The 23,968-nt window shown below is 35.1% G+C and overlaps 1 protein-coding gene and 1 long non-coding RNA gene across 2 annotated transcripts; both read right to left on the reverse strand.

Moving 5' to 3' along the window:
* Nucleotides 1-1,385: 1,385 nt before the first annotated feature.
* LOC138316872 (uncharacterized) lies at nt 1,386-2,946 on the reverse strand. Its single transcript, XR_011207669.1, has 3 exons — nt 2,852-2,946; nt 2,244-2,326; nt 1,386-1,786 (listed from the first exon to the last, which is right to left on the reverse strand). It is a non-coding gene; the product is annotated as an uncharacterized lncRNA (long non-coding RNA).
* A 6,233-nt stretch (nt 2,947-9,179) lies between these two features.
* On the reverse strand, nt 9,180-15,871 carry LOC138316407 (uncharacterized). Its single transcript, XM_069258103.1, has 3 exons — nt 15,641-15,871; nt 10,848-11,219; nt 9,180-9,514 (listed from the first exon to the last, which is right to left on the reverse strand). Exons 1-3 carry the CDS (start codon nt 15,726-15,728, stop codon nt 9,180-9,182), a joined length of 795 nt encoding a protein of 264 aa, XP_069114204.1. The 5' UTR covers nt 15,729-15,871.
* Nucleotides 15,872-23,968: the final 8,097 nt, after the last annotated feature.

A 23,968-nucleotide genomic window follows, 5' to 3' on the forward strand; every position in this document is an offset into this window, starting at 1 on the left:
TTCCCCCAAATGTGTCGTAGGTCAAGTTGCTAAACTAAATTGGACATTTTTTTAGATTGAATAACGTAGGTTCGTAAGGTTTGTGATACAAAAATGATATTTTGTATGATTTGGTTTCTCGAAATTCCTACTCGAAACTATATTCGGCTTTGTTTTTGATTGGTTCTCAATTGCTGAATTAGTAATCAGGTTTTATACCCAAAAGAAAGTAATTTGCGATCTGTGAAACACAGTAACATGCCCATCTCCTGATCTCGAGGGGTTAATATTAGATTTATCGTCGTGATAGAACAAATTTCAGGATATCCTAATCTATTAATTGCCCTTTATTCATTCGCAATAATTTCATTATATAGTTTAAGAGGTGCACTTTAATTATTGGATAATTGTAGCTACGTGTAGGTATACGTCGAAAGCGTAATATTCATGTGCAGGGACACGCGAAGCAAGAACCTATAATCCCGAAAATCCGACCGTGCCAATGGTCTGATATGTACTCATGTATGCTTTACATGAGAAATTTAGTGTGTAGTGGAATCACATACTTGGTCTACTTAAGAGATTACCTTCTATAAGAATATACTCTAAGCTGTATAATAATTGATTGGTACAATATACATTCATTCCATCAGAATTATATATTAGAGTATTGTCATAGTTTATTTGACGCTGAGAAATGTTTAGCGCAATAACAACTTGTCCTTACACAAGTTAGACGCAATGATAAATTCGCGCATTCGTAATGGATTGCATACCCTATACTTACCTAGGTAATCTACTTACTTCAATACTATTTTAGTGCAAAAAATGTCCCGATGCGAAAGGCACTAAATCTTATACCCTAAAATATTAACGTTTACCGTTTGATTCCATCGTTACATCAGTTTTTCGAATTATTACATCAGCAAAAAGTTCATATTAAAGACCGCTATAATAAGCTAAAGGCAAATTTTTAGGCAAAGGTGGTACGGTATTTACTGACAATTTAAAATAACGGTACAAAATTGTTTTAAGTTATTTTCCACCTTAATATGTAATAATTTAATTCTAGATAAAAACGGATATTAAAATACAACTAATCTGAATGGCCAAACACCTTTTCGACGTATAGATGGTTTAAAGAGCTATATCTTTATATTTATTTTTCTCTTATACAATGTGCATGCATTAGAAAAGAAGTGTCATTTAACGCCATTCATAATAGTTTATTTGGAAAGTAAGTTTCGTCTATTTATCAATTATAGACCTTTGTTGATGTCCATATGGTGTTATATCGCACGAGTAAAATAAATAATGACCGGGGGCGAGGGCATGTATTTTAAATTTTACAAGGGCGATATATCGCCACATGAACCGAAACAAATGTCCTTAATTTTTATACTAGATATGTTGTTTTATCAAAAATGTCAAAACCTTTCTCGAAATGTGCATAGTAAATATAAGAAAAGCGTTGGTCAAAGAACGACACCATGAAGAATGTCACGACTGTGCAATGAAGTTCGCAAATGAATATTCACTCGGTGTATCTGATATTGGAAACACCGAGTTAATATGCTATATATTGTACTTCACTTATTGGCCAATGGAAATAGATGGAAATCAGGGCAAATCTAATATATGATGATATTTAGGTTTTAAGTTATATATCTGTAATGAATGACGTTAGTTTACGTGTACCTAGATATGAGTGAGCTGTAATAATTCAACCCAAAAACTGATTTCTGACAGTGTGAATGGTTATAAATAGTAACGTACCATTCTTGGACTTCTTCGTTAATGGGTTGCTCTGTTAATAGCAAATAACAAATAAATCAATAATGTTGTCAAATAATCAGTTTATAAAACAAAAAAAAAAAATCAATATGCTAGTCAAAATTCCCTGTCTTGAGGATAAGAAAAATAAATATCTGACACCTTGCTTTTGAGCTATTGAAGTTAATAACCCGTTACATCAATTTATTTCAGTGCAGTTGAATCTCGATATGTCGAACTATTAATATTCGGAAGACCCTGTCAAATATCGAAGTTCCTGTTCTAAAATATGCATTTAAGAATTATATACAAAACATTATGGTAAATACGGAGCCTGACGAACACCTATATACAATACAGTAAAGTTCCCATACATATCTTTCCCTGAAAGACAAAACGTTCTTTTTTATTTTCTACAAATCACTATTTTCAGTGCATGTGACTTTTACGTAGCTCATACAGATATTCATTTCCTTAAACAAAGACGTTACCTCGTGTTTCATAGTTCACTTCATCATACACCTTTTGGTTGGTCGCTCCCTGCTCTCCAGTTACGTTGTAGTACTCATTAACTCTGAAATTTATAACCAACCGTATTTATTATAATAATATCAACCAAATCGGCAATCAACACACATCATCAAATACCCAATGAAAATGTCGGGTCACTTTGTTTGTTTTTGCTTTATTGGATGGTATAGTACAGTAATTTGTTATATAGGCATTGGCGAAAAGGACATATAATAATGATAAAAAGTTAGGTAGAAAACAATGAAATTGGAAGAAATATGCATACCGAATAGAAGCGTTCTATTTTTAACACTTACTTTTGTTTGTTTTGTTCATATTTTTTACTATTTTTATTTAATTATAAGCCCCATGCATACCTATGTACGCTTGAAACATGTTTCAACTCCTATAGGAGTTCTTGCCTTGATATCATGATTGTAGTAGAACTTTTATTTCTAACCTATGACCATCAATCAATTTCCCCCTCCATTGTTAGATAACATTATCTCATTTAAAAACTTAGATTGAATAAGATATAGAACTGTAATCTGATATTTTATTTTCAGTCAAAACCGCTAATATTAAGTACCTGTTTGTGGCATTTGTCATCTCTGTATCATTCTCTGAAAATAAAATGAAAAAACACATGTAACTTGATTTAACATGTCATTTATTTGTTTTCTTGTCAAAAACGCGAATATGAAGTAGTTTATGAGATGTAATATAAATCACTTTGAACAACTTCATTTACAAAAAATTTGTGTAAACATTAAATAGGGTTCACTCATCTTGTCGATTAGTGGTATATTTATTGGATTTGAACGTAAAAATTAAAAATATTTTATGAGAGGCCAATAACAGGGACCACTCGTATACGGATAAGTATGTGTGGCCAGATACATACACACAAAATATTAATCAAGTCAAAGAAATATTCTAGCATGATGAATTTCTTTTGGCCTTTTTTGAAATATTGTATGCTTTGATCTTCTTTTATGGAGTAGGACACGCGTATAAAAACCAGCCGTAATGATAATGGCGCATGCAGTTAGGATGACTGCATGCCAGAGCGACTCTGAAAACCGGCGATCCCCGGGCAAAGATGGCGATGGCACATGAAATCGGTGATACGTCGAAAGTGATGGAAACGCCTAAGGTTGTCTAAGAAACTGTTGTTTGCTTGTAATTATGCATGAGGAGTAGATCCTTCTATTCAATTGTATTTTTGTTCAATTTAAAGCATGCGTGATTTAAGACTCAACCAAGTGGTCTAAAAAGAGAGAATAACGATGGCGTACAAACCAAAGCCAAAAACCATCCCCCTGTGTACTTAGATTTTGTTACTCCGTCATTAAATTTGTATCACTCGCTTGTGAGGTGGCTAGTGATATTAGTCCCGACCCCAGAACATATTACTTTGGAAATTAGATACAATCTGACCCATATTGACATTAGTTCAGAGTTTATATACAACTATATAAAGGCTAGAAATTATTTAAAGAAAGAAGAAATGAGATAATCACACTTCTTGTCATACGCAAATCAGTGTGTAACATATGATTGGATTTTTTATTTCAATTTCGGCATATATCATGCTGGAATAATGGGTTGTTTTTATTGATATAAAAAACAGCGTGTTTATAGACGCTGGATAAAAAAATGATGAGTCAATTAATTATCAGTAATGCTGAGTAAACTGAAGAATAATTCCTTTTTTTGTGGGAAATAACTAGTATACTGCTGATATGTGGGGTGTGCAATTTGTGTCGTGTTCGTTAACAGTTTTTAAATAATCTAGTAAATTCCAATAGATGTTGTATCGCGGACAAATAATGATCTCTTTCATGAGCTTTTTTTTCAAACTTCGGGAAGATAGCTGATTACACCTATAAGAATTTTCTGAGTATATTAAATGTTGTAAAATTAAAATCCTTCCTTTTCGTTTGTGCAGTTGTTGATTCTCAATAAGGTAATATATTTTTTTTTTAATTTTGTTGTTTTGTTTTGTTTTTTTTTTTTTGTTTTTGTTTTTACTTTTTTTTTTTTTTTTTATTTTGTTTATGTTTTTGTTTTTTTGTTGAGCTTTGTTTAAGTAGTTTGAAACTTTCCTAACCCGTTTATTGCGGTAGGAAAATGGAAATAATACGTTCTGTCTGGCGAAATAAATCAGTAATTTTCCAGCCGTTGAACATTTTTTTTATTCCTTCCTGGATCAGCATATGTTGCGTCCATGTTTGATTCATTAAACAAATATGCTGTTGGGTCGTCGCGCTTTTCCCCCCTTTACCCCCACCCCTCGAACGTTCAGTGCTAGCTCAGAACCAGCGGTTGATATGAGACGTCAGATAAGTAGCGCATAGTCGCATCCTATCGGATAGTGTAGGTAAGAAATTGCAGCTTGTCCCTGGATAAGAGTGGGTTTGGTTTAATATGAGAAATAACATCATAACAATAAGTAGACAAACAGCTCTACAACAATATTATTATCAGGATTATGATTAAAGTTGATTGTAGTTAATTTTTATATTGTTTTATGGAGAGTCATATACTTGGACGCGTGAAAAATTTAGTTCATACTAAACGGACTTTCTTTTTTTTTCTAGTGTATAATGTGTTGATGAAGTGTATTCAACGCAATTGACTTTTTTCATTTGTGGTTGGGTACTAATGCTTGTGTACAACTTTGTCGATAGTATATCTATTGGTCTTGGCAATGTCGTGTTTACAAATTTATTAATAGACAAAACTTGAGCGCTGTCGAGGTTAGTCGTAAATTTTACGCTATACTGATTTGTTTATGTTATTATTAGCCGTCAGTATAATGTGAAATCAACTTTCTTTCTGCGTAGCATAATTTATTTTCCAACGAATTTCGCTGACTATCTTCGTATATTCGCAGTAAGTTTATACTACGCGATGAATTGAATACTCTTTCACATTTCTTGCCTTAACTTAAATATCAATGGTGAACTGGTAATTGGATTTTAAATCCGCGTGATAATTAATATCCTACGACGGAGGATCATGTATTTTTAAGAACTGATAAATCGGGGATAGTTTGTAGGTTGCCCGAAATAAATAAATTTTTGTCGTAATGGGTCTGACCTAATTTAAGTATTTTGCATCGAACATTTTAGGTTTCACTTCCTTCTCTTACTATTCTTATAAGTCGTAGAGTAAGTGATGTTTATGTTAGCGATAAGGTTGTAAACAAGAGTATATTTACCTTGTCGGTATCTACCTCGCAATAGATTCGTAAAGCGTCTGTGTCAGGTACCGCGAATCTAGTTCGTGAACCGGCTGGTAAACGATATAGATCCCAAAGCGCGTTCGTCTGCGCATGTGGTAGATCTTCTGTATGAGGTGGGAGGTTGACATGTAGACAGGGACTTAGTTACTTTGTACGAGCTGCCTTTTTATAGAAAACTCCATGTCTTCCCTTTCATACAAGGGGGGCCTCAGGTTATGGTGCTGCCATGTTTGATGGAAACAGCCAGGAAAAAGGTTGGTTCCGGATGAGTCTAATATAGGTACGAGAAAGCTTACTGACTTAGATATTCGGACTGTTTAAGTATCCCTAGCTGATGTATGCGAAAAGGACCCTGAAGTTGTTGATCTTTGTTTCGGATTCCTCGCGCACATTTGACCTATGAAAAGGCGGTATACTTATATTGTTTATATACTTAAGTGCTGGTCACAATTATACTTCTACAACTCATAGTTTTTAAATAAATTCGGCTACATACTCATTTGTTCGATGTCACTATTAGATTAGGACTTACATGGGGATCGTATGGGATTGTTACCACGGAGAATTGATATCAGGCAATTCAGGTGATTATCGAAGTGGCGTGTTTCCGTTTGTGATTCTCTCATTAAAGTGTCGGGGTGGGGGGTGGAATTCCGATATCTGATAGATTGCTGCGCTACATTACCGTTTCACAACTTTCCGGATGCATCATGAGTAGTCAATTTAAATCGTGATCGTATAGGTTATTTAAATGGGATAAATTGAACACATCTTTTAAGTTTGTACAATCAAACAAGGGTATGTTTATTTCAGGGGTGTGGTTGTAAATGCACGAGTAGTGGATACTCTTACAACAAGACGTTTACTATATGGTAAAAGTCCTTGTAACTGGTAGGCTCATTTTGGCGATATACACCTATTCCAGGAATAGAGCGATCAATGGCGTCTCTGAACAAGTGTAGCTCCTGTACTTGTCCAGACTCACTTTGCAGAAGGGTCAACATCATTGGTACTCTATTTCAATTTCGAAACATGTTGAAAGTTCGTCTTCAAACGCTCCACGTTGTATATATAGGTATGTTGAAGAATACCAGGAGTTAATTATTTGAGCTGTCGAGGGTTTTGCTCTTCTATGTCGCAGGGTAAGTGATCTGTGCTGAATTTGTTCAAGTGAAGTCGGCTATGTGACTTGTGTTTTGTAGACCACATCCATAGGTGTACAGAGATATCTGAGGATATGGGTTTTTTTAGATACAATCCTTTTTCTTAATATCTTCTTATCTCCTAATGAATCTAGTTTTTGGAGCTATATTTTATTTAGATTAGTCTGTTGATGAGGTTGAGGTTGGTGGCTGATGTTATTGATGATTAATGATGATGGTGATGGATGATGATTGTGGATTATTTGATAAGGAGACATTATATTTAGATTGGATGATTGATATGGTGAGTCATTATTTTTACTTCTTTTTGCTAGATTGAATTATGATAGAGAAATGTATGCTTGATAAATAGGAATGGTTTATTTTATTATTCCGTCCTCGTCTCTCTTATATATCGAAACGTACAATTTCTTTACTGTCAGAGAAGTGAGCCCTTTTATAAATCAGGTAGTATGTAATTCTGTGCCTATAGTTAGACGCGTGTAAGCAATGTCTCTCGGTCAGATACGTGCCGTGTTAGGCGATGCATTGATTATTATGTTTCCAGTCCTTTTCCCTTTGTGTGTTGCTCATTGATAGTGATGAGCGGAGTTGATATTAAAATTGTCCTACTCATCTTGGACCAGGTGTTGTAATGTGTCATGGCGGCGCTCTGTTGTCTCTCTGGTCTCTGCTTGTCGCTAGCATTACAAGTTCGCATATCCCTTTGGAACCTACCGATCTGTGTTCTGTGGGACTTAAGTACCTTCTTCACTCTTGTTCGTATGATTTGCGAATGGCCTGTCTGGTCCTTCTAATGAAGGTGGGGAAATCTAAGTCAATTGGTTGGTCCAAATATAATAAGATGTTTTTTTATAAAAGATGAAGGATCTTCTTTTATGTCTGGATTTGTTTAACATGTCTACGAGGTAGATCATAACATTATCACTTCTCCCCAGCGTCAATGCATGAGGTTTATAGGTTAATATACGCCAGATACCTTTTTACTTACTGATAATGGTGCTCCAATTCAGTGTCGAAGTGAGCAGGTAAAGATTTTTGTACAAGTATATCAGAGAAAAAAAAAAAAATGACCAGTTTCCGTGTATGCATGATCTAAGATAAATCCAGAATTCGAGATGTGTTTATCGTGTTATGGCCAGAAAAGCCTTCCCGTGGTTTTGTACTTGTAGGGTCTACGTGGTGTGAAGAGGCTCTGTGACATAAGCTCGTGCTGTGTGGGTGGTGGACTGGAAATATGCGTTGTCTTGTGTGGACTTCGTTGAATGGTTCAGAACTCGCTCGCGGTCCGCCCCATTCACATTGTGGTATCTCGCAACTAAATATTGTTGCCAAATGCCTTGGTGTCCCTTGCTCGTTTTGAGTAATGGGTACTTTTGTCATCTTGAAATGCTCAAATCGCTCTAGAAGTGAGATGTAGTTTGTTTACCGTTTTTGAGGTGAAGCTTGTTTTGCCTAAAAAAACTCTCATTTTATGCTCCCTCCACAGATGATTATGTTTAGTTCAATTCGTGTTTTTTTTAACGTGCGTGCGTTGACTTTGGCGTCGGATTTGGTTATGGGTGTTCAGAGCGTTAGTCAGTTACTATGCGTTATCGGTACTTGAATCATCAACGATTCTTTTTGTGTTATTTGTTTATAACGTGGTTTAATCAATTATATTCTTGACAATGACGTGGATTAGTCTGAGTGAATTGTCCCTTTAAAGGGCTATATATGGCTTGACCCCCCCCCCCCCCATAAAAAAAAAATCTGTCAAATTGTCGACATTTTGTACATTTATTCAATTTGTTGGATTTGATATATTCAGTACATCCTTAATTTAATGCATATTTTGGATGTTTGCCATGGCAACTACAACTGTAAAATTAAAAAACACTCATTGTTGTTGAATCAGATAAATAAATCAATAAATAATCGTGTTGAAAATTTCATGGATTTGGGTGCAAAAAAAAGCCCAAAGCATTCACATTTCTACCGTATAACCGGTTAATTTGGCTTGACACAATGCTCGTAATTTGGACTACAAATGAGAAAAGTAAATTTTAGCAGTTTACCATTTTGCAATGTGTCTATAAGAGTGTATATGATTAGTTGATTCTTAAGTCTATTTTTTTTCGTCGGTCAAATTCCCACGAATACAGCAATACTCTTGAAAATGTTATACGATATTAGTATATTGATTGAGGCAACTGACACGTATCTGATGGAGTGAAGCGAAGGGAAGTAAGTGTGGTAGATTTACCCGAAGTTTGTCTAAAGAACTAAACACATTTACTATCATTGTGTATTATCACTTGTGTATTACTAGTCGATACACTAGAGCAAAAGCGATATATTCAAATTACCAAATTCATTACTAAGAGATTCGTTGACAAATCACTTCTTTTTGTTGCAATGTTGTATTATGCACTTCATTCCGAATTATACACATATTAAGCAAATATAATTATGATGTACTTAGGACACGATAGTAATGTACATTTGCAGTTCTGAACACCGTATCAAGTGTTTTGATACCCAAGTGTAAATCCGTAAAATTCGTAATGTGGTTCGAACATCAATAAATCATACTTACAGTTAACATTAACTGAAACTGCTGCTGTTCCGGTACCGTAGATGTTCGAGACGATACATGTATACTGTCCCGCTTCGGATCTGTCCAGCGTCTCTAGTGACAAAACCGATCTGGAAGTAATCATGATTCCGCTTTTTTCCCAGACGAATGAACATCCGGGTGTGCAATCAGCGACACATGTGATGTTTGGTAATCGCTCACCCTCAAACTTTGTGTAAGAAGTGTCGGTAGGAATAAGTGACAAACGGCTGCCTGGTCCTTCTGTAATAACCCAAGAAGATTAGGATATATATTGCATACACAAATCTACAAAATACGTGCAGTACTATATGCGGAGAACTATACTTACAAATCTAGTTAAAAATACATGTAAACAATAGGTCGTTGGAGAGATTAATACTTTACATTCACCTTAACTGATCGCTGACCTTTCTACAATAAAAATCTATCATCAATTCTTCAGTTATTGTTTTGATTACTGTAAACCACTTTCGTGATATATCAATTTTCGGGTTATTTCTCAAGACAGAAAATTCTACTGTTTCTCGAATGATTGCCAGTAAGAGCCCCTGCACGTGAAGTTATGTATTCGCGAATATTTTAATTTCATATGTTACACTCATTTCTGTTGGTTAGATCTTTGAAGTTATTTTTTCATAGACCGAAAGTTTGTACGTCAAGTATTATGACGTCATATCTACAAAACGGTTTCGCTGAAAATTTTAAAAGCGAAACAGTCATTGGCCAAACTGAATTAGTGGATAAGATATCACTGCGCCACAACTCAATTTGTTTTATTGTAAAATTAGTAAACTCTTATACCTAATTAGTACCTGAGTGAGTCATATGAATTAAATTATAAGCAGTATTTTCAATATATTTTGGGGCTACGAGGTCATAGACTAAAAACGGTAGGACATTCTTCATAGACGCGAAATATTATTGAAAATAAGACTTAAATATCTTGAAGATAATGAAGAGGCAAAATATTTTATACGCGAAAAGACAGTAGTTTACTTTATATAACTTGTTCAATTTAACTAATATTCAATCTTAAATAATGTCTTTACCAAACAACTCGACTTGACGCGTGTTAACATTATAACGATCGCTTAAGCGCTACACTAGTACATATTATATAAATCTCCTGAGTTTGCACCCGCGCAGAGACAGTTATAAATGATAGGAGCTGTGTGATCTAATACATTAGCGGGAACCTTCTCAAGGCTTCACACTCGAGACAAAGAACTGTTCTAGTATTGGAGCGCTTCTGTATAAATAACTATATATACTATATATACACTGTATAGCTGTACATGTGTAATATCCCGATCGGTAACGCATAAATTCAAGTTTTATTGATTATTTGAACTATAGACTATTAGCGATCCACTGCTTGATTCATAATATGGGCACAGATTCATTCTTATTCTCACCCACTAACCAAGTGTTTACATTGATCTACGTTGGTATCAAATTACATATCAGCAGCGAGTTATGTTATACAATTAACATTACGTTACTGTACAGAATGTTTCTGGGTTTTGGTCTTGACTTTAAAACTGTTGTATTAAGGAGATAGTTTTATACTCACTTGCTACTGGAAGAATGTATAGTGCAGATGACCGATTATCTGATCCTTGAAGGTAACGAGTACAGAGCCATGAAGAGTTGCGATCCTGGTCCGATGGTGTTATCACCAACTCGAAACTTCTGCCAAGATCAGTGTTATCCAAAGGCTGACACGTACATAATTCTGAGGAGCATGGCGTCGTGTTTGCTGCTGTGCCGTTTCTAAAATGACACTCCGATACATTTGACAAGTTGGACACTAAAACAGTCCCCACATGTTGTTCAGGGCTTCTGTAAAATGAGACCCAATTGGCTTCTTCTGGCACGTCACATATCAAGTTGAACTTGTCTCCAGGAACACCGTACTCCAGTGATCCGCTCAGTGATATCGCTCCTGAAATATAGACGGTTAATTGATCGTAGATAAACTGAATATACCCAAAGTATGCATAAGTGTCGATGTCAGGATAATGTGACTTGATAAACTTGATACATGGTTATGAAGTTTCCTGGTGATAACTCTTTTAGTTGGATATAACTTAGGTAAGCTGTACAAGCATAGAAATTAGAAACCAGAGGTTAAATGTACAATTTCCTGTTTCAAAAATAGTTACTAAGTTAAAACATTGCCGCGTAATTATAAAACAAAAACACTAAAATAATCCAATTCACATACATGTACACATACTAGGCTAAATGTAAACGGTAACATTTACCCTCTTGGTTATTATTTTTGTTTAATGGTTTGTTAATATCCATCAGTTCCTATTTGTAAATAAATTTCAATGACTTAAAAAAAAACATAAAAGATGTAAAATATGTTATATAAGGATAGATGCAGGAGAGTTTTACTTTGCTTCAAGTTTTAATATGTTAGAAATAATGCTTGTTTTACAAACCCCCACCTTACAAAAACATTTCGGTTAATACCAGCGTGTCCTTCAGTTTGTGGGGGATTTCCATTCGCTTGACAATTCATTTTAAAGCTCAATTACGTTATTCATATCCGCATGTAAGTGATCTTTAAAAAGGATTTAATACGTCCTTGTAGGTTATATGTAGCATCCATAAATCTGAAGTATCTTATAAATCTTTTTTGTAGTGGAGAAATATCAATTTCAACAGGACATAATGTGGAGAGTGGTAGCAAGTCATCACTACTGAGTCTTTTGGGAAATCTCTAACAGAAAAGGGTCATTAAATAGTGAAGAGTAAAGGTATTTATAATGCAATATCATCTGACCGTGCTATAAATTATATATTATATGGTTCTTTATGATGTTCACCGATTCTCTAGCTCTTTCTTGTACATTAAAAAGCAGTTTAAATATTGTTTAACTATATGAAAATACCTGATATCGAATACCAAGAGACTGTATAGTTGGTTATATTAGCAGGGCATTTTTTCTGCAAGTTTGATTAAAATCGAGAAAAAATAGGCGGTTTTATAATTTGCCGCAATTTGTTTTAATTAAGTAAATGTATGTAATTAAAATATTTCATTTTTTTAGATTTCGCGGAACAGATATCCGTAACCATAGCAATGCTCCATGAAATTCCGAAAATAGCCAAATGGATGAGAAGACGTTCGATGTGTAAATTAATGTATTTAAGGTAGCTTTATAGTATTTTGGGATAATTTCTGTTTTCCTGCATTCGTTTTCAAGACGTTTATACCGGATTTACTCTATGTGATGTATAATCATCATAAAGAAGCCGGGATATATTTCTCTTTTTTTTTTTTTTTTTTGTCCAGCGACGATTTTTATTTGCTTTTTTAAAAATACCGATATATCTAGCGCATACCTTTATATCGTAACACAAAACAATAGCGTGTAGCTAATAAAAATGGTGATTTATAAGTGATCTTACATTTTCAAATAAATTTGTAGTCAATGTTGTAAAATATTTTAATATATCATTTTAGGTCTTCGATAAACGAGTTTCAATGACTCTCACTATCGTTATTTACATTTTCCAAAATTACAGTGATTACTTATAATTACAATAGTAGAATAGTGTTATTATGTTTCCTGGAAAGAATTATAAACTACTTGAAACATGATTTGCTAAAGATTACAGCGTCTTAATATAGAAGAGAAAAACAAATTATACACGAAAGTGAAATAATACAATTACGGGGCATAGGAAGCGGGGGGGGGGGGGGGGGGGGGGGGGGGGGGCAAACATGTCTTTTTGCGCCCCCTCCCCCCCCCCCATTTTCGCCGAGAAATGTTCTAAAAATGCACATTTTAAAGAAAAGAGGGAGTCCTCCTGCACATTTTTGTACTACATTTTAGAAAATTTTAGAAAAATTTTCGCTGCGCGGCGCGTTTCCTAAAATGTTCAAGCACGTAATGTTCAAATCTTTAATAATGGAAATTCAATACACATGAACTAGACTAAAAATGTCCACCAAGGGATTATATTATTTCAAAAAATGTTTCTTAAAAGATTAATTTGTTTATATGTCTTACAGTACTTAGCAAGACGATAAATTCATTATTATTTTGAATTACACAATAATGTGTTGATGGTGTGAATCCGGTATGTCCAGATCGAGCTGGGATGCATAATGGTATGACGACACTCACAATTATCATTTCTAAATGCAGGTAACTTTAAATCGAAAAATTACCATGGTAAGAACGCTTTAAAACCAACAAAATACATCGTAAAACTCATCTCAGCCATTCCTAATTGTATTTTTTTTATCGGGGAGAACCGAGGACCCCCAAAACAACAAAATCTCACGCCTTCAGTGCTCGCAAATTCATCAAAATACATCGTAAAACTCATCTCAGCCATTCTAAATCGTAATTTTTTTCCTTGGGGAGACCCCTGGACCCACCAATCACCAAAATCTTGCGCCTTCGGCGCTCGCAAATGCAACAAAATGCATCGTAAAACTCATCCCGGTCATTCTAAATCGTAATATTTTTACAGGGACCCCGAACTCCCCAAACTCGCACGCTAATTTGCGTATTCATTTATTTCCAGTTTATGACGCCACTGTCTATAGATGTGTACAAGGATTATATAATGTAATGATATATGAAAAACGAATATCAAGTATATATCCTGTGGGTGTGGTGGTCGCGAAGGAGGGGGGGGGGGGGGGTGTTACGAAATATTGAGGACCTTTGCCCCCCCCCCATTACGTTTCATCTTCCTACGCCACTGATTCGTCAATACACTCGAACTATTTTAAACGTACACGTACAAGTTACACTAAATATACGTTAACAACCAATATTTAAATTTAATAGTTTAATAATTTTGCGAAAGCAAATTTTACATAAGTCGGTAAATATGGAAACTATAAAACTTAGAGAGACGGAGAAAAATATGTTGAATATTTTTTTTATGCAAAAAAAAAATACAGCAACTCACAAACCATACAACTTTAAACAAACCGGATGTGTTGTTTCATAATCTATTTTCTCTCGCACTCGTGATACACCACCCTATCCCAACAATAAAGCTAGATAATGTACAGGCACTCGTGTAGAATTTCAAAAAGAAACGTGCCTACAAATGAACACGCATTAAAATTTGCACCTTTCCATTAATTTAATTGTTTGAGGAAATTGAAGGAGAATTAGTAAAAGAAAAAAAAATAAAGAGTCAACACATTTCCGTATTTCTAACATGATCAATGGTAAAAAGTCATACTAAAAATAAATAGTTTCAAGGTTGAAGGAACACGTTAAGCAGAACCAAATATTTGTATGTGTAAATAATAAAAATCATCAGATTAGTCATAAGTATGTGGTTCTTGATGTTTTAAGATCAGGCTTGATTTTGTACCATATAATAACGAAACTGGGTCATTGCAATTGCTTCGCGTTCGAAACATATCAAACACATGATGTGTATGTATACAGTCTGTATACAGGTTTTAATTTTTTTCTGAAGAAATATCAATACAAATAAATTAAGATATCAAACATGTCTCTATATAAAATGATGCTCTGATATCTTACGGTATGTAAGGGTATGTATGAATTTGCAAATCAGATCACTCTCATTTCTGAATACCCTATATCCTACACATACCCAACTTGTATAAATCGTGTTATTTTAACAGCTATGATCGTTTAAGTACGATGTTTTGGGAAGCTGTGGTATAAGTGTTGTGTCTCGTTGATATACATGTACATATGTAGTATAACTATTTCTTATTTTATAGGACTCTCTCAAAAAAAACATGTCATCAAAGACAATGAAGAGCATACCACATCCAGTCAAATTCTACTATACCGAGCAAACCAGTCGCCCCACTCGCTTTATGCTGAACGATAAAGCAGAAGCAAAAACTATCATTTCTATGGACTTTGGTGTGTCTCGGCCACGAGACGGACACAGAGGCTATCCTCTCAGTGGCGAGAACTCAACTCAACACCAAAAAGTGAGACGATTGGAAGAAGATATCAAAATATGAAGAGAAAAAGACAATATCCCAATACAATAGTTATCTTTTACGATCATGCGATGGAGGAGCATACACTATTCTCATGATTTTCTTGCAGGACCGTTTCAAAAGAATATAACCATTTTGTCTTTTATTTATTCTTTTGAGAAACTGAGAAAATAAAAATGATGAAATAGTTATATTCATTGATGTTATTATTATGGATTGGTGAATTTAGGAAAATAAGACTACACATATTAATCACCAAGAAACGGATCTAAATCGCTATATGCCGATATTCAACTTCAGTCAGAAATGGATGTACTCTCTCTTAGTCCTTAAGTATACGATAATGGCTGTTGAAGAACTTTTTAAAGGAAATAATATCTTAAATGACTTACCTGCTGACGATATAAGTAGTAGTAATAGCCCACACATTGATATCCAGGTTCTCCTAAATGTACCAATGCAATGCTTGTCTCCATCCATCGTTACATCGTCCACCCCAGTTGTGTGTTCTTCCGGGTGTGGTGGGTATTCCACGTAACCCTCACACCATAATGCCTTCACTATGTCCCATAACCGTCTTTTCACTTCCTTGTTAGGTGCTGAATGTAAATACCTCTTGCAGTTTAAAGGAATGTTGTATTAATGTGTAGCCACCCATCCGTGTCAACTCGTTCTTAACGTTTTAAAATGTGTCACCCACACGAGCTATGTACCCAATTATTTTTATTGTGTTTAACCTACTTTGTATGGGACGTTAAGAATGTCAATCAAATAATAATCGCTTAAAATTATAAACATTCATATATCAACACATTACGCCAGTCATCTTTACAGGCAAAAAAAGATTTGGTGATTTTATGGTTATATGCATTCCAATCTTTCAAATATAAAGACGTAAAAATAGGATAATAACAGCTTTGTTATCCATTTTGAATATACCACTATACTCCATTGCTTGGTAGTCGTTACTCTTTCGATATTGTCACTGAAGGCTGAGATGTTTACAGTACTTTTTCTTGTTCATATTGAACTTTGTATAACCACTATTCTTGTTATAATCTATTTTATACCTTTATAAACAGTACATATATTTTATTTTATTTCGTTTGATTTATCTAAAGCCAATCTGATAATAGGAGGTTGTTCAAGTGGTTTTATAGGTTATTGTACAGTAATTTTCTATTTTCCACTTTAAAGTACTATCCCTATAAAAGCATACTGCTATTTAAAGACACCCATCAAACACCGCATCCCATTATATTACATCGACAGCAGACGAACCAGTCGTCCCACTTCTATCTGCAACTTAACTCAAAATCAACAAATTGAGAATTCAACGACAAATATGCATATCCCATGGATGAGTAGGAATAAATCATTTTTAACGTTCTTGGCAATACAGAAAATGCAGAAGGACCATTCTGAAGGACACTTATTCGTTTGGATTCTTGGTTGTCAACCGTTCGATTTTTTTTTATTGTATATTCCTACCAGTTGGGTAAGCATATGGATCATTCAGCAACTATTAACACATTGAATACACGATAGCAAATGTAAGTTGTCATTTCACTATTTGTTTCATTAGTTACTTGGTATACGGTTCAATTAATACTTAAGGAGGTACTTAAATGTATTTCTTTTTGTAAACATACGACAATATACTGTAATTCCTTTATATTTACATTCAATCCCTATATGGCAATATCTTTGCACGCTGTTCATATTATAAACATATGTTATACATTTCATTTTAGCTCCATTTCAACTAGATCATTAACAATATGAATTAAAGTCTTTATAACTTACACAAAATGTCACTTTGTCGTCAGTACAATTGCATAACATTTAAACTCCAACGACAAAATGATTGTTTATCTAACGTTATGCTAATCAGACATCAGTAAGGACATGTGACTTCTTTATCCGAGTATCATTTCATGATTTTTGTACATACAGTTTGTACATTTTTGTACTTGCACTTGTCCCATTACGTATTAGTTTAGTACTAACTTGGTACATTATAAGTACGTACACTAGTAATTATTTCTATATAAAGTTGTACGTAAGCAATTCGTCCTTCTCTGGCTGAGGTTCTTACCTGCAGAATAACGCTTAGGTGGAATCTCAGAAAAACTTAGCACATTGAAGATGGACTGGGATACGGACGTCGTGCTCAGTGCAGTGGATGTCATTTTGTATCAGTCTTATTTTGGCGATTCTGCTTATGCGTTGCACCCAGCATAAAGAGTGCTATTACAATGTGAGAGGTAATGATCTCTGGCCAGTCGATTTCATTGAACGTTGTTTTGTTGTCTGTCAGACATTACGTAACGTTTCAAAAGTGACATGCTATGCTAAACCTCCAACGTTTTTGAAGAAGATAAATGGTAAGACAGTAGGTATGTCTATTGTTTCAGTGTGACTAGGTGAATTCTGCTGCTCGATGTCTCTGGCTGTTTATATCGCTCAGTTAAAGAGTACTGTTGGATAGCAAGAGTTCTACTAATATAAGAAGATACAACATAAGCCTGACGAAGTCTAATCATGCGCAACTCATCGGATATGTATAGGCCGTTAGCGTTCTTATATTATTAGAATCCCTCTAGATGAGTATGCACTATTTGTTCCTATCTTCCATCCTAGAGCCATTTAACGAATTCAACACAATATTGCAGGTATTACTTTAGCTCTAATATGACAATTCTTTTGAATTTTCACCTGCCGGCATTATGGTACTTACATGTAACTGGAGGCTGAGGTATATTTGTGTATTGTCTCTTTGACTTGTGAACTCTTGTCCTTTTTATAGTGCTATCTCAGTAAGACATGCTAAAGATTCTAAACTCCATCCCGTTACATTATACCGGCAACGGGCCCCACTCCCTTTATACATAACGTTAAAATTTCAGAGTCCGGTTTTTTTTATGAAAATTAGTGTATACATATGTAGCGATAATTTGGGATGCAGGGTATTATGAAAAGATATTTTTCCATGGAAAGGAAATAGAGATCACTTACGAGGAAATGTGTATGTTTCCAGATAAAAGTGAGAGGTTTTGAGGTACACATCAGATATCGTAGCTGTTTGGTTGGGTTTGGTTTATTAAATTAACATGCTATTAACAGCTATGGTCATGTAAGTACGGTCTCCCATGTATGCGGTGTGTAGCGTGTATGAAGCGTGCGATGCGTTGTTTTGGGAGACTGTGGTATGTTTGTAGTGTCTTCTTCTATATAGTGGAACTCTTACCCTTTTTTATGTTTATTTAAGGAATAGATGTTGAGGTTATGAGGGAATAATGATAATGGAGCCCGTGTAAATTTTATGTAACCCGGCTTTTATTTTGTTGAGGTTATGAGGGTACATGTATAATGATAATGGAGCACGTGTAAATTATGTAACCCCGGGTTACATAAAATTTACACGGGCACCATTATCATTATTCCCTCATAACCTCAACAAAATAAACATCTATTCCTTAAATAAATATACTTCAAGTTCAAAATTCCCGGTACTTCAAATTCAAAATTCAGCGAGATAAAAACAACGAATATTATCAGTCCAAGAGCCTTTGATTTACAAAATATTGTTGAAATAAAATTAAAGATACAAAGGTATATCGCTATCAATAGCTTGAAATGGAATTTAGGTTATTTGTGGCCGATTGTCCAATTAATTAATACCTATATAATACTTACTGATTATATACGTCTTAATTATATGCTTTTAAAAACATCAAATTTGATCCATCCTTTATCTTAAGAGTTTATTATTCATTGCTGTTCAAATAAAACTAACTCCTGTAGTAATACTTTAAGATAACCCACCGCTGACAAATAGTATAGTTTCACTATCAAAAATAGTAGCAGACCATTTAGTGTTTTTCTTCAGTTACAAAAGTTACTTACTTTACACCATTACCAACATTGAGAAGTTTCTAACTTTACTTCAAGTTAAAGATATGAAAAATAATTAATTGCATCCCGAAAAAAATCCATGGCACTATATCCTATATGGAATGAAGTACTGATTGCGCCTACACCAGAGGTAAAATAATGGGTTTTTTTTTTAATTTTATTTTTGTGTTACTTAGACATATATGCACACGATTAAATACCAAGTGATGAATATCATTTATGCTCGGTCGGTAGTGGAGCATCTTAAACCTAATCAAATTGCTATGTAACACATTCATTAAGTATATTTTCTGGCTTTCAAGTTTTCTGATAAATCTTCAGAATATACACCCATACAGTTGATTCGTGAATTAAAGGGAAAATATCTAACTATTTATTGGTAAAACTTTATTTGTATAAAAAACGCATCTAAATCATTTAAATACCTTGGCAAAAATCGGTGAACATATATATATATTGTTACATGAACGAATAACAGAAAGGAGAAACCAGCAGCTAAATTCAAAACACAATTTAATTATATATACAATATTATACAGAGATGGTTTACGATATCTAAAGTAATTGGTGGTGGTACAAGACTAGTACGATGATTTAAAGTGTTACTTATCTGTATGCGAATGTCCTGGTATAATCCTTGATCCTTCCAGGTTTCAAATTAACAATAATCACAAATCCACAAGGAAAATTGAATGTCCACAGATGATTTGTAAAGTTCCAGGCAATATGAATAAATCCACACAAAGTGTTGTAATAATCCACAGATAAAGTCACAATAGCTCTCCCAATAGAATCTTATATGGCGCTGTACAATTCTTGATATGTCTTATTACAGGTCTCATTACAGTTCTGATTAGCCTTGGGCAGCTGGAGTATATATAGCTTAACCCTAATTCAAGAATATTGGAGAACCTTCTACTTCTAGAAATATCTAACTAAAAACAGTAAACAAGTAAACACACATAACTTTCTGGAAATAGATCATTCTAGATCTCTACTTAAAATCAACATGTTTACAAACACATTTGTTTATACATGATTATATTCTAGGAAGTTCTATAACCTAGATTAATGACATGACCTTTATAGGATGTATTGATAAAAAAAGCTATAGGAGTTATCTCCCTTATCTCATAACTACATGTATTTAGTGTCATACATAACACACCCCTCCTTAAAGAAAAGAAAGTTTTCTTGAAAAGGAAACTTTCTTGACATATCAAGTAATATTTAAATCCTTGATAAAGCATCAGCTAGAATATTGTCTTTCCCTTTGATATTTTTGATGTCAAGATTGTATTCTTGCAAAGTCAAACTCCACCTGAGAATTCTTTGGTTTTTGTTTTTCATTTTCCCAATGAATGTCAAAGGGTTGTGGTCGGTGAAGACCAACACAGGCACAACTGTAGTGCAGAGATACACATCAAATTGGTTCAAGGCCAAAATCAACGCTAAACATTCTTTCTCAATGGTGGAATAATTTCTCTGGTGTTTGTCAAACTTTTTCGAGAAATAACAAATTGGATGGTCAATTTGTTCAGTACCTTCTTGCATCAAAACAGCACCAACACCTACATCACTGGCGTCAACAAACAGTTTAAACTGTTTATTAAAATCTGGAGCAGTCAGAACTGGTGAGTTTGATAGTATGGCTTTCAATTTCTCAAATGCAGACTTACATTCGTCTGACCAAACAAATTTGACATTTTTCTTTAACAAAGCAGTAAGTGGAGCTGCTATAACAGAGAAATTTTGACAAAATTTTCTGTAGTATCCAGCCATACCAAGAAATCTCATCAGCTCTCTCTTGCTTCCAGGAGATGGAAAATCTATAATTGATTCTACTTTGGCCTGAACAGGTTTAACCTGCCCCTGTCCTACAACATGGCCTAAAAATTCAACAGTTGCATGACAAAATTCACATTTCAATAAGTTTACAGTCAATTTCATGGTAGTGAGTCTTTCGAAGAATTCACGAATCCCGCGTAGATGGTCTTCCCACGTGTCGTGGTAGTTGATGACGTCATCGATGTATCCACCACAGCCTTCCAGGTCTGATATCACGCTGTTAAGAAGACGACGTTGAAATGTTGCCGGGGCATTCTTCATACAAACGGCATAACTTTGTACTGGTACAAACCTTGTGAGGTTACAAATGCCGACACTTCTTTAGCTCTTTCTGTTAATGGCACCTGCCAATATCCTTTCAACAGGTCAAACTTGCTTACGTACTTGGCTTTGCCAACTTTGTCAATACACGAGTCAATCCTTGGAATTGGATAAGAGTCTGTTTTACTGACAGAGTTTACTTTTCTGAAGTCAGTACAGAACCGGTATGTCTTGTCTGGCTTTGGTACCAGAACACATGGAGAGCTCCATTCACTTTTGCTTGGTTCAATAATATCATTGTCCAACATGTATTGAATTTCTTTCTTTAAGTGTTCTTCTTTCAAAGGATTGACACGGTAAGGATGTTGCTTGACAGGTGGCGCATCGCCTACATCCACGTCATGATAGATAGCATCTGTTTTGCCTGGTGTATCCGGAAACAAATGATTAAACTCAAGTATCAAATCTTTCAGTTCATTGCGTTCCTTTTCTGATAGATGACACAGTTTCTTGTCCAAGTTCGCGAGCACATCTGAATTCCGTAACTTAACACTACAGTCTAAACCTACATCTTGTACACCACCATCTAAGTCTAATTTACAAATATCAGCTGTACTTTCACTTTGTGATGGTACAGAGGCCAAAGTAGCAATAGGTTGAGAGGTCTTGCTCTCTTCTCTATCTACATATTTCTTAAGCATATTAACATGACATAATTGAGTTTTCTTGCGCCTCCCTGGAGTTTGTACAATGTAGTTAACATCATCAACCTTTTTCTCAACAATATAAGGTCCAAAATATCTAGCTTGCAAAGGCTGACCCGGTATTGGTAATAGAGCCAAAATTTTGTCACCTGGATCAAAACTTCTTGCACGGGCATCTTTATCATACCATGTTTTCATTTTGGTTTGAGTAACGGCCAAATTTTCTTTTGCCAGTTCACATGCCCTTGTCAACCTTTGCTTAAAGTTAGACACATACTCTAAGAGATTCACTTTAGAATCTTCGTCCAAAATTTTGTCTTTCAAAATTTTCAAAGGACCACGTACAGTATGTCCAAACACAAGTTCAAATGGACTGAAACCAAGAGATTCTTGTACAGATTCTCTAACGCCAAACAACAACATGTGTATACCTTCGTCCCAATCTCTTTTGTTTTCAAAACAATAAGATCTCATCATATTCTTCAATGTCTGATGAAAACGTTCTAAAGCACCCTGAGACTCTGGATGATAAGCACTAGACTTATACTGCTTGATCTGGAGCTGGTACATGACTTGTTGAAAAATACCAGACATGAAATTCGAACCTTGGTCCGATTGGACAGCTTTTGGAAGACCAACCAATGTAAAGAATTTAACCAAAGCCTTGACTATGTTAGGGGCCTTAATATTTCTTAGTGGAATGGCTTCAGGAAAGCGTGTGGAAGCACACATAATAGTTAAAAGATACTCATTCCCAGACTTAGTTTTGGGTAGAGGACCTACACAGTCTATAATGACTCTACTAAATGGTTCCTCAAATGCTGGAATGGGGTGCAAAGGTGCAACAGGGATTTTCTGATTAGGTTTCCCTACCACCTGACAAGTATGACAAGACCTACAAAAATCAGCCACATCCCGTTTCAACTTGGGCCAAAAGAAGTGATCTAAGATCCTGTTATAAGTCTTGGTCACACCTAAATGCCCTGCCATAGGTACGTCATGAGACAAACTCAGAATATCTTGCCTATACCTCGGTGGGACAACTATTTGATTGACAACTTTCCAGTCTTCCTCGGGAGACACATCAGGGGGGCGCCACTTGCGCATCAACACACCTGACTGACGGAAGTAACAAACCGGGACTTTCTCAGCCTCTTCCTCACTCAAAGCCCGATTACACAATAAGGAGATTTCAGGATCTTTCTCCTGTTCTACTATAAGCTCCTCTCTAGACAAAGATGATTTACTCATCATGTCAGACAAAGAAGTACCCTTGTTAGGAACAACTCTATCACTATCAAAGTCTACAGGATTGCTCAAAAGATCACACTTGCTCCCGACATCCTCTATATCATGAGCCAAGAAAGTGTCACCTAACCCTGGACTATAATGATCCTCAACTACTGCAACATCAGAAACCTTCTTACTCATTGAACGAGTTACAGCACAAGAAGGGAAAATACCAGGAAATTCCTGTTGAATAGACTCAGCATCATCTGTTTTATCTGGAATACTGGACACTAAGGGATCTACCCTAACTTTCTCTCCAGCCAAGTCATTGCCTAAAATGAGCGACACGCCCTCTATGGGAAGTTCCGGTCTAACACCAATGGTTGACAGGCCCAGTAACCAAGTCTGACTTTAAATAAACACAATGGAGAGGCACATTAACAAAACCTAACTCTACACCTTGAAGCAAAACACTACTACCAGATGAGGTCTCCTCAGACAAAGGCACTACGCCATCTAATATCAAAGAATGAGAAGCCCCAGTATCTCGCAAAATCTTCACAGGTTTCAAGTTGGTAATATCACTAGTAAGTGAAACAAAACCTTCAGAAATGAAGGGAGAGTACTTCTCCAAGACGCTATCAGACTCTGAGCTCTTAATCTCAACAGACACTTTAGAATCTTCCACAATATCACTAAGTTTCTGACTAGGCTTTGACATAGCTAACACAGAAGGAACTGACTGTTTACGCCTTTGCT

The sequence above is a fragment of the Argopecten irradians genome, chromosome 2 (genome assembly GCF_041381155.1).
Source record: "Argopecten irradians isolate NY chromosome 2, Ai_NY, whole genome shotgun sequence".
Lineage (NCBI taxonomy): Eukaryota > Metazoa > Mollusca > Bivalvia > Pectinida > Pectinidae > Argopecten > Argopecten irradians.

What these genes read in the sequence shown, in the direction of transcription:
- LOC138316407 (XM_069258103.1), bottom strand. Translation starts at nt 15,728, where the DNA reads ATGGATGGAGACAAGCATTGCATTGGTACATTTAGGAGAACCTGGATA. An exon ending in ACTACTTATATCGTCAGCAG is followed by an intron (nt 11,220 to 15,640) that starts GTAAGTCATTTA and finishes TCTATATTTCAG; the next exon opens with GAGCGATATCACTGAGCGGA. An exon ending in ATACATTCTTCCAGTAGCAA is followed by an intron (nt 9,515 to 10,847) that starts GTGAGTATAAAA and finishes GGGTTATTACAG; the next exon opens with AAGGACCAGGCAGCCGTTTG.